The sequence below is a fragment of the Podarcis tiliguerta genome (assembly GCF_965153285.1).
Source record: "Podarcis tiliguerta genome assembly, chromosome: 8".
NCBI classification, from domain to species: Eukaryota; Metazoa; Chordata; class Lepidosauria; order Squamata; family Lacertidae; genus Podarcis; species Podarcis tiliguerta.
The window spans coordinates 32,676,016-32,690,572 of record NC_139541.1 but is presented as its reverse complement, the minus strand read 5'-3'; the positions used below and the strand labels follow the sequence as shown (position 1 = coordinate 32,690,572).

Here is a 14,557-nt window from a genome sequence, read left to right as displayed (position 1 = left end):
AAGATGACAAAAATGCAGGGGTGGAGCACTTGAAAGGGAAGATCAGAAGCCACAGGAACAGGGGGTGCAGCCTGCCCCCCCTACTTATTTCTGGTTTAAGAACATGGGAGGAGGGAGAGAGGGAGTCAAATGATGTGCAGCAGTCTCGAAAAGCAACACTGGCAGATCAAATATAGCAGGTGGGGAAGAGTTAAAGACCACCCCCTCTCACAAATACCCCACATCGCATTATGGTGTGGACTCAGGAACCTTGTGTTTTAACTGCAACATGTAGTTGCACCCTCAGGAAAACAAGCAGTAGAGGCCAAGTAGCATTTTTATTGTCAGTGGGAACAACTCATGTATCATTGGATGAAACTTCTCCCTTAATAGATTATCAAAGTAATCTACTACAGTATACTATGACTCACTGCAACTCAGGCTTCAAAGGAACAGTAAAAGACACAAGTGTCACCTTATTGTACATCTCTTTCTAGTCCCATCTAATAGACCCATGGTTACTTGAAGGGTTTTAGGACAAATTCATTGCGCTCATTAGAAAGTAAGAATGGTGTAGATGTTACCACTCTTCTAACTTCCTGAATAGTTAGCATTAGGAAAATGAGATTTCAGCATCTGAATATAGCATGTCCTGCCATTGCTGCATGCTACTCTTCTAGTAATCTTCTGTATCTTTAATTAAGAAGTATACTTAGAAGATAAACCTATTACATCAGCACTTGGAGTTAACATTTCCTGGGTCACAGAGCTCACAGAGCGGATGAGGCCTCACATACATGAGCCAATCTTGCTGGAACTAAGTATTCTTTATGTTGTTTAAGCAAGTTGGCCCACTGTACTTACTGCTGTTGATACGCACCCCATGCTGAACTAAAGTTTTGTGTTGATCAACCATTAATGTCATGCTTTCAAGACCAAACAACAATGGCAATTCCAGATACCCCCTTCTTAAAATATACCCCAGCTGATATGCAAATGCGTTTGTATCCCATGAAGCCTTTTCTATGGAAAAAACTATATTCTTACCACAACAGTTCATACATCTCTAATGAAAACTCCAATATAATTTTGATTTGATCAGCTAATAGGTGTGGAACCCAGTTTCCCCATTTCCCAGGGGAAGCAGCAGCAAGAGCACAGTGGTAATCCAAATCTATATATCAACACCAAGGTGAATTGTTAAAAATGTAAATGCTAAATTATTCATAACTGATGAGGCATATATACATGTCAATCCTAAAGCTGATCTCTAAACTGAATACAGTATGCCTCTACCAGATACATTACAGAAGGTTTTTGTATGCAAATGCAGAAGAACCAATTTGATCACTTCTCAACAAAAACTTTTTTTTATTTTATAGCCCACTTTTTAAAGGAAATCTTCTACAAAAGCAGCTTGCATCAGGTTTAAAATATACATCCAAACCATAAACAGCTACTCAAAATGCACAACCAAACATTAACAACAGAATCATTGTGAGTAAAAGGACCACAATAAAATTATCCACATTCCAATAAGCAGGTATTCTCCGATACCATTTTTAAAGCTTGGAAAGTTACACAGGATGCAGTCTCTAGCCTCTTCAGGAGTTGAATTCCATAAGTTTAGGACCACCATTGAAAAGATCCAGTTCAGAGTTTCTGCCAGCCTGTTTGCCTTCACTAGCAGACACTGAATGTATATCTCAACATATGAGCAGCAATGAAGGTGTAGGCAGTCCTTCAAGTAACCCAGCCTCAGCTGATGGAGGGCTTTAAAGGTCATAACCAGGACTTTGGACTGGGCCCAGAAATACACTGGCAACCAGTGCAACAGATACAAAAATCAGTATCACATGTTCTGGCCACCTGTCACCCACCAAAAACTAGGCAGTCATATTTGGTACTAGCTGAAGTTTACAAACGTGAAAGGTGGCCCCACAAAAAGCATGTTAAAGCCATTCAATCTGCATTTAACAAGGGCAGGGAAAACGGAGGTGAGATCATATAGACAAATTTCTTACACACCTTGTCATGCAAGAGCATTCAACACTACAGTATCTTAAGCAGAGTAGAAATGATGACCACTCCCACATCCTGGATGCTTCCGAAATGGCTGAGAGACTAGATCTCTATGTGCTTTCACATTTTGTACTCTCATTAGTGCACCTAATCTTATCATTTTGATGCTAAACCTAGTAAGCTAATTGGCTAAATAATATCTCCCTCCCCAAAGGGACAATAGATTGTTTCAATAGGTTTCCATTACTACATCCTGTTTTATGCGGCTTTATTCAACCACAAAGGCTCTGTGGTTTACAAGATGACCTTAACTACTTCTCCCTTTCTCAAAGCATTAGAACTCATGGCCATCAAGTGAAACTGAATGTTCAGGCCAGATAAAATAAACTATGCACGCTGTGAAGAAGTACTAACTGTGGAACTCATTCCCACAGGAGGCAACAGCGGCCACCAACTTGGATAGTTTTAAAAGAGGATTTGGCAAATTTATAGAGGATAAAGCTATCAATGGCTACTAGCCATGATAGCTTTGCTCAACCTTCTCTGTCAGAGACAGTATGCCTCTGAATATCAGTTGCTGGGAATCAACAGGTGGGCAGAGAGCTGTTCCACTCAGGTCCTGCTCTTGGGTTGCCCATAGGCATCAGGTTGGCCACTGTGAGAACAGGATGCTGGTCTAAATGGGCTGTTGACCTGATCCAGCAAACTCTTCTTATGTTAACTACCATCAATCCCAGTCAGCACCATTCCCAGTTAGCACAAGTTAGCCAACAGTATAGCTACCTTTGCATTTCTGCAAAAAGAAGGAACGCAACTTAGGGAAATGATTTTGAGCTCAGAGTTGGCAATCCTCTGCTAGACCTGTTATAAAACAGAAAAGTCTATACAGTAACCTGACTTTAGCATCCACTGCTTTTTCTCAATCCTGGAATAAAGTATACAATACTTCCAAGGGAATCTCAACAAGCCCCAGATATATATGCTGCTCTCAAGCTACTGCCTCATGTTCTATAATATGCAACAAGTTAAACTCAGTAATATAGTCAAAGGATGTTGACAGGCTCTTGAACACCAGCACTCAACAGCTTCCACTTTTATTTCAAGTGTCCTCTTATAGATTGCAGCCCTTAACTCACTCTTTTATGTTCTTAAGCCTCAATGATTTTGAGGGAAGCTACAAGAACCCAGTTGGTTCAAGGATGGAGCAGATTTAGAATAAAAAAAAGGGTTTAAATCACTACTATCCCCTCAAGAGGCAGAAATTGTTTTGTTTCTGCCACTGGGTGATTAAAACAATACCAAATGAATATCCAGCTGTATCCTCCTACTTAGGTCTATTAATTATCCAACCTGTTATCATAGATCTGCACGCACGCACACCCCAATACAGCTATAATTCATATAGCTAACCATGCCATATATGAACTACAACTAAAGGAACACCGTATGTGTGCTTCCCATGGCACTAGCTTAAGGTTTTAATGCTAAACGAGAGTGTGTGAAGCAGTTCCTGAACAAATAAATATGGTTACCCAAAAGCTCATATACTAACATACTCTTTCCCTGCATGGACCATACAGCAAATTAACTGTGCACATGCTTTAAACAGACAGCTGAAGGGCAAACTCTTGCTAAGGGCACTGTATGTTTCACAGAAGGAGGAAGGGGGACTAACAAGCACACGCAAGCATGAAACACCTTGGATTCTGAACAATGCAGTCAGTATTTGCTGTTGTACAGTCTCTCTTCATTTCAGAGGGACTTGAGCAGGGCTCATAATAGATCCCAAAAAAATTAATAGCAAATTCTCCAGTGTTTTCCCCTCTTTGTCCTGTATTCATGATCCACTTCTTTGTACATTTTAGCAAGTTTTATTCATGACCCCCACTATGGCTCTCCTTTCCTTTCCTCTGAGTTTATATATACTCTTCGCAAGCCATCTTCAAAGAGGCATGAGCTCACCTTATGAGCATGCAACATAAAAATAGGCTAGTTGAGAAATAGCAACAGGTTAAACTCGTCTGCCAGGTCCATTAAAATGCTGTCACACCTCCCCACCCCAGTGCCTCTTAATAATCTCCTATAGCAACCCTTCTTATATGTCAGATTCTGGACACCTATATTTGTCCACCTAATTGATTTGGTTGCAATATGCAAGGGTATGCACCAAGGCAGATGAACTCCCTAATGATGAAGAGAGGAGCCAAAATAGGTCAGATGAAATGGTGCTGCCTAAACATTTAGTTCAACCATTTCACAGGCAGATAAACCCCAGAGAGCTGAGGGGAGAAAACGAGAAGAGTTCAAAATAAGCAAAAAAACGGTGGGGTGAGAAAGCTTACTTTTAAAAAAACCACATACATCTTTGAGAGCAGGCTTAGTGGTAGGGATCTCTATTTCAACCCAGACTGTGTTACCAATATACTCAACTGACTTAATTTACTTACTGATTGGGTGGCTGGAAGAAACCAGAGGTCTACCTCATCCAACACAGCAGCCAGCCAGGTGCTTATGTGAAGCCCACACAGGTGCACCCTTGATCAGCAAGGAAACAACACAACCTCCCAAGAGGCATTCACAGAGAATTAGCACAGTACTCTTAGGAACAATAGCTACTTGTGTAAAAGCCACAGAATGGGTGGCAGATACAAAGCAGCACAGAATTTGAAGCTCACATGTATCTTCACTCACCAGAAGTGAGGTTCTCCAACATAGGCCACATAAATCCAACAACCTAAGTCCCTAACCCAGCTAACTTCCTAGCTACCTTTTCTTCAACATGTTGTCTCTCCATTTGGAGAGCATTCCTGTACCCAGTCATATTACAACCCAGCATTCAACATAGCCCTTTTCCCTACTAACCCCTAAACCAGAAATGAACTCTCCATTTCTCCCTTATGAGGCGACTCTCCTCACCCTCCAGAAATAAACATTCCCCAGTTTACACACAACCCCTTTACCTCCAATTCCTTCTCCACCTAAGCTTCGCTGGCTGCCAGAAGCAGAGCTTCCCATCCCCAGAGGGAGACACTACTGTACTTTACTCAGACCCCTTCTACTCATGAGTCACTCACCCCATTTAACTTCCCAGAAATGCAATACCTTTTGGACCAAAACTCCTCTTGCACCTCTTACCCCACCCCACCCCTCCACCTCCATCACCCAGATGGTGGATACCTGCTCTTTTGGCTCGCAAGGAAATTCATTGGTCCATCAAGTGCTCCTTACCAACATCTTTTCCAATTCCACAAAAGAGGCACCATTCAGGTACATTTGGCTTCAAACGACTAACCTCTTCTCACCTTCCACATTCTTTCCCTTGCTCTGAATATGTTACCTTTTATTTTGTGCCAACCTCTCATGTCTATAAGCTTTCTTTTTTGGGGGGAGGGGGGAAAGAGATGTAGAAGGTTTCACCAACTGAAGTTCAAATACTACTATTAATAAGAGAAATAGTAACAAGAGGTAAAATTAAAAAGTATTGCATCTAAGTTAATTCTTTCTCATTGACATATAACAATTTTTTTCCACCTTGTACTCTAGCATACCACTTTTAAAAGGCAGGCTTGCCACTGTGAGCCAGGATCTTGACAAGCAAACACTTACTCACCTGCTTACCTTTCTTCCATTGTGTTAATTTTAATCAAGCCAGGGAAGCTTCACCTGCTGAGCCACTTGTCAAAATGACCAGCCAAGGCTGGTACAATGAATGGCCCTGCACCTTTGTACCAGCATTGTGGAAACCAAGTCCTCAACAAATGAAGCTTCCCCTACCCCCCTCACAGGGAGCAAGAGAGATGAAAAAGAGCATCACCTAATTTTTAAGAAAAGTGGCTTTGCTCCTGTGAGCCACCAGCGTGTCAAGCAGAAGTTCAGCAGGTGAAGTTTTATTTTTTAGTTACTCCTTTGCCAGGAAAGGAGGGGGGGGAGACTTTGAACTTCTGCTTGTTAAGCTACTAGCTCAAAAGGCACAGGAAAGGAAGGGATAACACGGGCGCCTTTGCATATGTGCCTTCCAGCTAGCAGAAGTTCAGCAGGTGAACGTCCCCCCCCCCGCCCCGCCCCACCTAATTTCCAATCCCCTCGCTGGAAATATGGGAGGGATGGAGGGGGAAGGCTCTACCTGCTGGACTTCGGCTTGTCAAGGTGCTGCCGCCTCAAAGTGCAGGCGCCAGGCCAGGTGAACCGAGAGGCACCACGGAACCATTTCCCTCCTCCAAGGCAAGAGCCCTGCCAGGTGAGACCCGTCATACCTGCCTCCGGAGCCCCAGAGCCTCTTGGGCACCCACCTTCTTTCCCCTCCATCCCCACCCCCGTTCGCCGTCCCCTCCCCACTCGGCAGACCTTCAGCTTCGAAGGCGGAAACCTCCCGCGCCCGCCACCGCCCTCGAGCGCAGGCCGGGCTGTCAGCTCGAACAAACGCGTTCCTGAGGGAGGGGAAGGAGGACGGGAGGGGGGAGAGAAATCTGGTCCTCCTCAGCCACCGTCGCAAAGGCCGCACCGGGCGGCGCACATGCGCACTCCTCGCCCTCGCGCCCATCCTTCCACCGACTTCACGGCGGGCGGGCCGCGACTCCAGGTAACGCAAGAACACCCCGCCACGCGCACCCTCTGCCTTCTGCCAGCTCACCGCGATCGGCTCGCCTGCCCCAGCCGCTGCTCCTCCTCCCAGCTTGCACCCATCGGGGCTAGGTACTCATCCTTTTGGCCGTGGATTTCCGGCGGAGGTAGGGCACTCTTATTGGTCCGCGCGCGGGCCAATCAGAGGACAAGCCCCTCCCCGCCATCCCCGGCAGCCTTTTGTGACTACCATAGTAACGCCTCGACGCCCCCTTGTGAGGCGAAGAGGGAAACGTGAAGCCGCCTCGGCCTGTTGTTAAGAGGCGGGGCCCGGCGACGCCCAGTGCGTGGATCCGGATTGGACAGCGGACCTGTCCACCTCGAAGGGAGGCGGGCGGGAAAAAGAGGTGGGAGCGTTCAGGATTGACGGTCCGGACAGCCGATTTCTGAACGCAGATTGGTTGGCGGGCGCGGGAGCTACCAATGGGCAAATGCGCGACGGGAGGAGAAAGGCACTCATTGGTGATGCAGGAGAGGGTGGGACTAGGGAGTCGTGAGGCGGGGCCTGAAGAGTAGCCAAAGGGCTTGGTTCTCTTTCGCTATTCTGTTTTTCAGTACAGATTCAAGCGAATGAAAACAGCTAATCGGTTGTTATGAACAGTAGCAGTTATTAATAACAACAGTAGCATTAATCATTAATATTTGTAATTAACTGTTGCTGATTATATTGCTTGGTGCCTCATTACTTTTAATTAAAGAATTAACAATATTTGTCTGTTTTTTTTGCTCGTAATTAAATAAATAACGAAGTTAATGTGCTTATTGTCTTTTATTGCTTTTGATTAAATAAAGAAGTAACATTGCTTATTGTAGTCGACTGTTTTTAAATTTAATAATTAACACTGTTACAGTGGCTGTTGTAGGGACGCGGGTGGCGCTGTGGGTAAAACCTCAGCGCCTAGGCCTTGCCGATCGCATGGTCGGCGGTTCGAATCCTTGTGGCGGGGTGAGCTCCCGTCTTTCGGTCCCAGCTTCTGCCCACCTAGCAGTTTGAAAGCACTCTTAAGTGCAAGTAGATAAATAGGTACCGCTTTATAGCGGGAAGGTAAACGGCGTTTCTGTGTGCTGCGCTGGTGCTGGCTCGCCAGAGCAGCTTCATCATGCTGGCCACGTGACCCAGAAGGGTCTCTGGACAGCCTCTTAAGTGAAATGGGCGCACAACCCTAGAGTCGGACACAACTAGCCTGTACGGGCAGGGGTACCTTTACCTTTACCTTTTAGTGGCTGTTGTATTCTATTGTTTTTAACTTATTGCAAACTGGTGCTGGAAACTGATGAAGGCCAGTATAAAAATCTTGGAAATAAAACAAAAATGCAAGTACCATATTCATCCTTTAATTATTTTTAATTATTTGGTACCTAGACTCCTAAGGCAAACCTGTCAGCTAGCAGAGGAAGGAACTGAGGAAATTCCTTGCTTTTCTCCCTGTTCTGAACTCAGCCAAGTGCTCCACACCAAGAGTTCCCAAATTGTGGGCCATGGACCACATGTGGTCCACAAACTTCATGTAGGTGGACCACGAAAAGTCCGCATTAAATATTTGTATTAATTTTTAATTGTATTTTTATTGCTTCTTTTATTTCTTATATTGTATTTTATTGTATTACACATTGTACTCTGTATGCAAATTGTAGTACAACAAAATACAATATAAGAAACAAAAGTAGCAATAAAAATACAATCAAGAATCAGCACAGCACACAGAGTGGCTGTGGCAACCCAATCAGATGGGCAAGGTATAAAAATATTATTATTATTATTACAACAAATGCTACAGGAGGCAGAAATGTAATTAAGTGGTCCATGGGGGAGTTTTGGAAACCATTACACTCAGGGTCCCACAGATTCCACAAGCCAGTCTCACTGATCTTGGATTTTTCTCCTGTTAAAATTGTGTTTATCTCCTGGCTTCAACCACCCTGTATCATAAAATCTCATTTTACAGTGCTTTATTTAAAAATACCCAATAATGGATTATCCTCAGGTTGCTCACAAAAAAATTAAAATAATATATATACTATCAAAAATAAAATATGAAACAATAAGAGCAGCATACAGAATAAAACTTGTCCCATAAAATGGGTAAGTCCAGCTTATTACTATTTATTTTTAAAAGTTGTTTAAAAGCCGTTTGTGGATAAAAAGGCCTTCACCTGGCACTGTATGGCATAGCAGTTCAAGTGCTGGACTAGGCCATGGGAAACCAAGATTCAGATTCCTACTCAGTCAAGAAACTTGCTGTCACAGTTTCTCAGCCTAGCCTACCTCACAGGACTGTTGTGAGGGTAAAATGGGGAGGAAGAGCGATGTATTCTTGATATACAATGTCTAATAGTTCGTTTCTAGCCCTAAACAAATAGTTGGCCCATGTGCTTTCTGTATAATACTGGAGCTTGTATCAGGTTCCCACAAAAGTAGAAATAAGTATCCCACCTAATAAAAGTAAAATAAAAGTAACATATTTGTGTTTTGGGGGGAAAGGCATCAAGCACAGCAGGTCTTCACAGTTCATCTGCTAAGTATACTGGAATCTGCATAGATTGTTCTCTTCAAGATGAAATAAGAAGGTTAAGGATAAAATCAGAAGGAACTGACAGTCCAGAACGAATAAGATTGTTGATAGCATATTGGAAGTCAGTATGAATGTACAGCAGACCCAGCTGGTTACGTCAATGGCATCACATCCATAAGGAAGAATTTCAATAGATGTCATCCCAGGAAGAAAGGAAGGATTTTATTGTTTCACTACAATACGCTTGCAATTTTATTTTCAAATACCATTTGAAAGTACATTTTCTACTCACTTGTCGCCCCCATATGGACAAATGGATACCTAGCAAGGAAAATCTGAAATTGCAGAAAGTACAATTGTGACGCTTAAGAGATGGGGGAGATTTTCAAACAAGAGGGTTAAATATGTTTGGGTATAAAACATAACTAAACACTATAATACAGATAGAAGCTGCAGAAATCTTAGGGCAGAGATAAAATTATAGATTTTATTTTGTTTATGCATTCAGCTCCACATTTATCACTTCATGCGTGGCACAAAGACTTTTGGATGTCACCTCTCAAAACAGCAATGTTTGCAATTTCACACATTACAGGGAGCAAAGCTGGGTGTGCCACACAGTGTACACACAACAGGTTGCTACAGGCAGTCCTTTCTGGAGAGTGTAATTGTGTAATATATTTACTTATTTCTTCTATATACCACCTTCTTCAAGGAGCTCAAAGTCCTCCATGTTCTCCTCACAACATCCCTGTGATGTAGGTTAGACTGAGAGGCAGTGATTGGCCCATGTTCACCCAAGTAACCTTCATGGCTAAGTAGGGATTCAAATCCTCGTCTCCCAGGTCATACATAGTTCAGCACTCAAACCATCACACAGGTCTGTGCTACACTGACTTGCAGGTCACATTTTTTGCCATTTTGGGGTCACAATTTTGGCCATTTTCTGGCTTCCTGGCCCATGCATCACAATTGGCTCCTGACCAGTGGGTCAGGTCTCTAAGAAATGGGCAAGAACGTGACCTGTGAGGTAGAAGTGAAAAAATGAGCCAAAACATGATATGTGGGTCAGGACTTCTTTTTTATTTTAAAAAAAATGACAAAGTGACTTGCATATGAGGAGCCAAAAAAATAGTGAAAATGTGACCCACAGTTCAAGAGCCAAAATATGAACAAAAATACCTCTCATGAGAAAGCAAGAATGAGCAAAAACATGGTCTGTGGGTCAGGAATCCAAAAAATAACCCAAAACATTATTCAGGGGTCAGAAGCCCCCCCCCCCCAATGGGTGGGTCAGGTGTCAGAAATGAATTCTGGTTGAGCAGGGATTTGAAGTCTGGTCTCCCTGGTCCTAGTCCAAAACTCTTAAGTACACTACGCTGGATCCTTGCTCAGTCCCTTTCCTTCTACTCCTTGCTGGCACACTTCCACCAATGTGGTCCTAGCATGCAAATTATTTGGGAAGATAGCAACAAAGCATTGGCTGAGAGCTGTCATAATGGCAGTATACAGCTAGTGAGATGACATGATCCTACCATGGAGTCATAAAACTTTGGTGTGTTGACTATTCAAGAATCTGCACCCAAGCCAAAAGGAGCAGGGTAGGGGTGGGCAGATGTCTGATACCAAAAGAGCTGAGATCTAATTTAGACCTTAGTGGGTAAAGTTCTTGAGTCTTTAGAGCTCATTTGTTATTCCCAAGGGATACTGGACATAGCATCAATAACTCAAAACAAATGAGGACATCTAAGTGCTTGAACTGCTTCCAGGAGACTATCATCTGCTGCCTTTGCTGTTTTAGGGCAAGAAGAAGGTACCAGATCTGCTTTCTGTTCCAAGGCTTGCTTTTAGGGTGTTTTAAGACAGCATCAACTTGAGGTGCTCCTATGAAGATTTAATTAGCTATGTCAATGGTGCCTCTATGGTCATGATTCAATTTAATAATTTGCTTTTAGCATTGTGGCATCAGTGTCTTACCCTATTCAGTGTGAGATAACCAGCATCATATAACCAACATGCTTGGCTCTCATCAACCATTTTTGAGTTTATATATCAATCATTTAGGAACTTTCATCACCAAGTTTTATTGCCTGTGCAACTTTTTCTGAATGCTATATGGAAAAGCACATGAATCTGAGAGTTTTACCATTTACTTACCAAATGTGTGGTCTTTTTTCTATGCTAGAGGAAGAGGACTTTGGAAGGAACTTAGAAGGGCGTATTTTAAAGGTCTAACAGTCTATATTGACACATTTTACTTTGCTGCATCTTTTGTGATTTTAAATCTGATCTTGAGTTCTCTCACCAAAGAGTATTTGCCCCATACCTGGATCTTGACATCCAGGATTTCTCCTTTTATGGCTACTTTATCCTTGCAAGCAACATTCAGGTGCTTTGTACTTTGTACTTACTAAATGCGTAATGGGGTTCCCTAGAACGTGCAGGCTAGACATGCCCCCCTAGATAGCAACACATGTGCACTGTAGACGCTGGTAGACCACAGAACCCCCTTTGTGCGGTTGGGAACCCTACTCTATTTCCAGGTGCTTAGGCAGGGTTGCAAGCATAGGCCCCATCTGCATCATACACCTGAAGTACTAGGAAAACACTTTAAGCAGTCAAATGAATTACGGGAGCTGTATTTTGTTGAGGATGCTGTGAGTTGGTTGGAGGCCCCCATTCCCTCACATAACTGCAATTCTTGTTAAATCCCCCTGGGATTTGTAGCGCTATGAGGGGAATAGATATCTCCTAACAACTTTCAGTGTCCTTAACAAACTACAGCTCCTATAATTATTTTGGGGGAAGACATGGCTGCTTAAAGTACTTTCAATGTATGGTGTGAGTGTGGCAGTAAGGCACAGGAGCGAGGTGGCAACATTGTGCCCAACGGCTTCATGGAAAAGATAAGTGTAATGTGAGCAGGAACTAAAGTCATTTAGAAATGGTTACATGGTGGGAATCAGTTCTAGGAGACACGAGCAGGGAAAGGAAGCCAATGAGATCTGACTAGCTTCACTTTTGCATATAGTTTGGCAGCAGCCCACAGCTAAAGAAAATTTGTTGCTTCTAATTCAGTCTCTGTGGCTCATTTGTGATCTTGCAAATACAACAGACGCTGAGGTGGAATCTGAGAGGGGGAAGGAGAGAGGTGGCATTCTGTATGTGTTCTAGGAGTTTGTTGTTGGGATAAAGGGCAGAGAGGGAAAAGTGGGAAGGAGCTTGACAGAGCTGAGTGTGGTGGAGCTGGAGGCAGTGAAGGCTGTAGCAGCTGATGCTCATTGGAACTGGTGTGGCAGAAGGCATGGAGGCCAATGGTTGCTGGAGCCTGAAAGTCAAAGACAGACAGGGCCTACTAACTCTAGCTTTGTCCCATCAATTTGATTTTAATTAATTTTTATAATGACATGTTTTTAGAATGTTGCACTATTTTATTGTTGTTAGCCGCCCTGAGCCCAGCTTTGGCTGGGGAGGGCGGGATATAAATAAAAGGGAAACTCTGAAACTGAGAAGCAGGAAGCTGACAGGCAGGGGGCTACTGCCCTTGAGCTAGTTGTAAATAAGGAAGTAGGTAGGTGAGAACAAGTTGAAGGCACTTACCTTAATGGACCAGCCACCACTGAGTGAAGGTCATGGACAAGGATGTCTTGGTACATACAAGCAGAGAGATAAGGGAGGCCATAGCAAGCTTTAAACATTATGATTCCATAGAAAGTGAAGCTAGCTCACCCCAGCAAAGTAGTCTGTCCTTATCCATTCAGATCTCCATCTGATGATCAATTTGGTTCCTCTGCAGTTCAGTGAAAAGGATGCTTGACTTTTCTGGAACCAAGTGGAACACACGAGGTGTGGAGCCAGTGATAGTCCACGACATCTTATCCAATGACATTCCGGATCTCAGGGACAGCAACAGTTTGGAGATTGCTGCTATGATGCACGGGACAAAGGACGATGAGGATCTGCTGAACAGTTCTTCTGAGCTGTGTCTAGAACAGAACATGGAACAGACAGATGTTCTGGTAAAGCTACATGTGGAAGAGTGGAAGGGCTATGACACACTAGCCAGCAATGAAGCAGAAGCATGTGGCACAACAGAGAAACCAACAGAGCAGGAAATTAAGAAGAAAGAACCTGATGATACCTGTGTGGGTGATGAAGGAGAAAAGAGCCATTCTGGACCAGCAGGAGAAGACTGAGAGAGTGCTGCTTTCCATGAAGACAAAGCCTTCACTGAAGGAAGCATCGATCCAGGCTCTGACAAAGGAGATTTTGCACAGATGTGATGTTGCTCTGGCTCTTGTGGAGGAGCTGCTGACTAGGAATGGACAACTAACTTCCTTCAAAGCATGGAAGAGCCAAGTTGGTTAGTCAGCCACATATTCTCTTGCAGGGTGGAACCTGGGGTGCATCTTTGGCCCACTTAGTATCCATGGCTGGATACCATACATTTAAAGCACGTGACTTTGCCCAAAGAATCCTGGGTACTGCAGTTTGTTAAGGGAGCTGGGAATTCTATGATTCTTTGGGGGGAATAGTGTGCTTTGAAATGTGTGGTTTGTACACAACCTCTGTTTCTTCTGCATTACATGGGCTCATACATTTCCCATATCCTCTCCTTTAATTGCCAAGTCTGGAAGTGTGTACCAGTTGTCTTTCACTGGTCCTGAATTTCTTCCATTTCACAGAGCCTCTGGAAAGTTTTCATATTTATTAAAAGTATTTTTCCAAAAAAGGGCACTCAAAGTAGCTGACAACAAAATGCAAACACAAAAGCTTACTAAAAGTTAGGCCATTAATATTCTTAGGTTGTTTTATTCATTTATTCAATGGTATGCACATTGGCCCCCTACGAGCACAATTCTCTGGGCAGCTCCCAAAGAGGTCCATCAATTGGTCCATCAAGCTCAACATTGTCTACAATGCTGGGGATTGACCCTGGGACCTTCTGCATGCAAAGCAGATGCTCTCTCACTGAGCAAGACCAATGCTTTACCAATGAGATACAGGCAGGCTCATTTGAGAAGATGTTGAAATGGAGCAATGGTTAAGACTTCTCGGATTCTGTGAGGTTGTGCTATTCTGTTGCTTCATGTGCACATTTCTTATTTTCACATCTCTAGGGTACTTCAGCATCCTTGATGTACTAAAGAAGAACTTACATACAGCATGTCGAAGACAGAGATCCAAGGCTGAATCCAAAAGAGTCCCAAAGACGCTGGCCAGAGGCTGTTTCCTAAATTATTTCCAACCCAACGTTTTTGTCCAGTGTGCTTCATTCTTTCCAGTTTCATTTGCCTCTTCAGCTAAAAACTCTCCATGGAGAGACATCAAAGAACCGCCCCACTGGCATATTGGCAATGACTGAGATACTTCTCCCCGCCCCCCTCAACTGTAGATGAGAGGGAACATTAAATCATTAAATG

General features: G+C 43.5%; 2 protein-coding genes across 22 annotated transcripts in view; one reads left to right on the top strand and one right to left on the bottom strand.

Annotated features, from left to right (window-relative positions):
• Nucleotides 1–6,891, bottom strand: part of AKTIP (AKT interacting protein) — a 20,709-nt gene extending 13,818 nt beyond the window's left edge. For 4 of the 21 annotated variants that reach the window (XR_014514131.1, XR_014514132.1, XM_083451958.1 and 1 more), the window contains exon 1: nucleotides 6,632–6,787. The gene's annotated coding sequence lies outside the window, so the exon portion shown is untranslated. Of the gene's footprint in view, nucleotides 1–5,178; nucleotides 5,439–6,254 lie in introns of those variants that run through there. The other 17 variants (XR_014514130.1, XM_083451955.1, XM_083451951.1 and 14 more) reach the window with 13 other exon arrangements.
• LOC310682777 (uncharacterized protein) lies at nucleotides 6,347–14,557 on the top strand. Its single transcript, XM_083451998.1, has 3 exons — nucleotides 6,347–6,580; nucleotides 12,931–13,497; nucleotides 14,255–14,557. Exon 2 carries the CDS (start codon nucleotides 12,944–12,946, stop codon nucleotides 13,328–13,330), a length of 387 nt encoding a protein of 128 aa, XP_083308124.1. The 5' UTR covers nucleotides 6,347–6,580; nucleotides 12,931–12,943; the 3' UTR covers nucleotides 13,331–13,497; nucleotides 14,255–14,557.

Coding starts and splice junctions, on each gene's coding strand:
- LOC310682777 (XM_083451998.1), top strand. CDS start 12,944: ATGCTTGACTTTTCTGGAACCAAGTGGAACACACGAGGTGTGGAGCCA.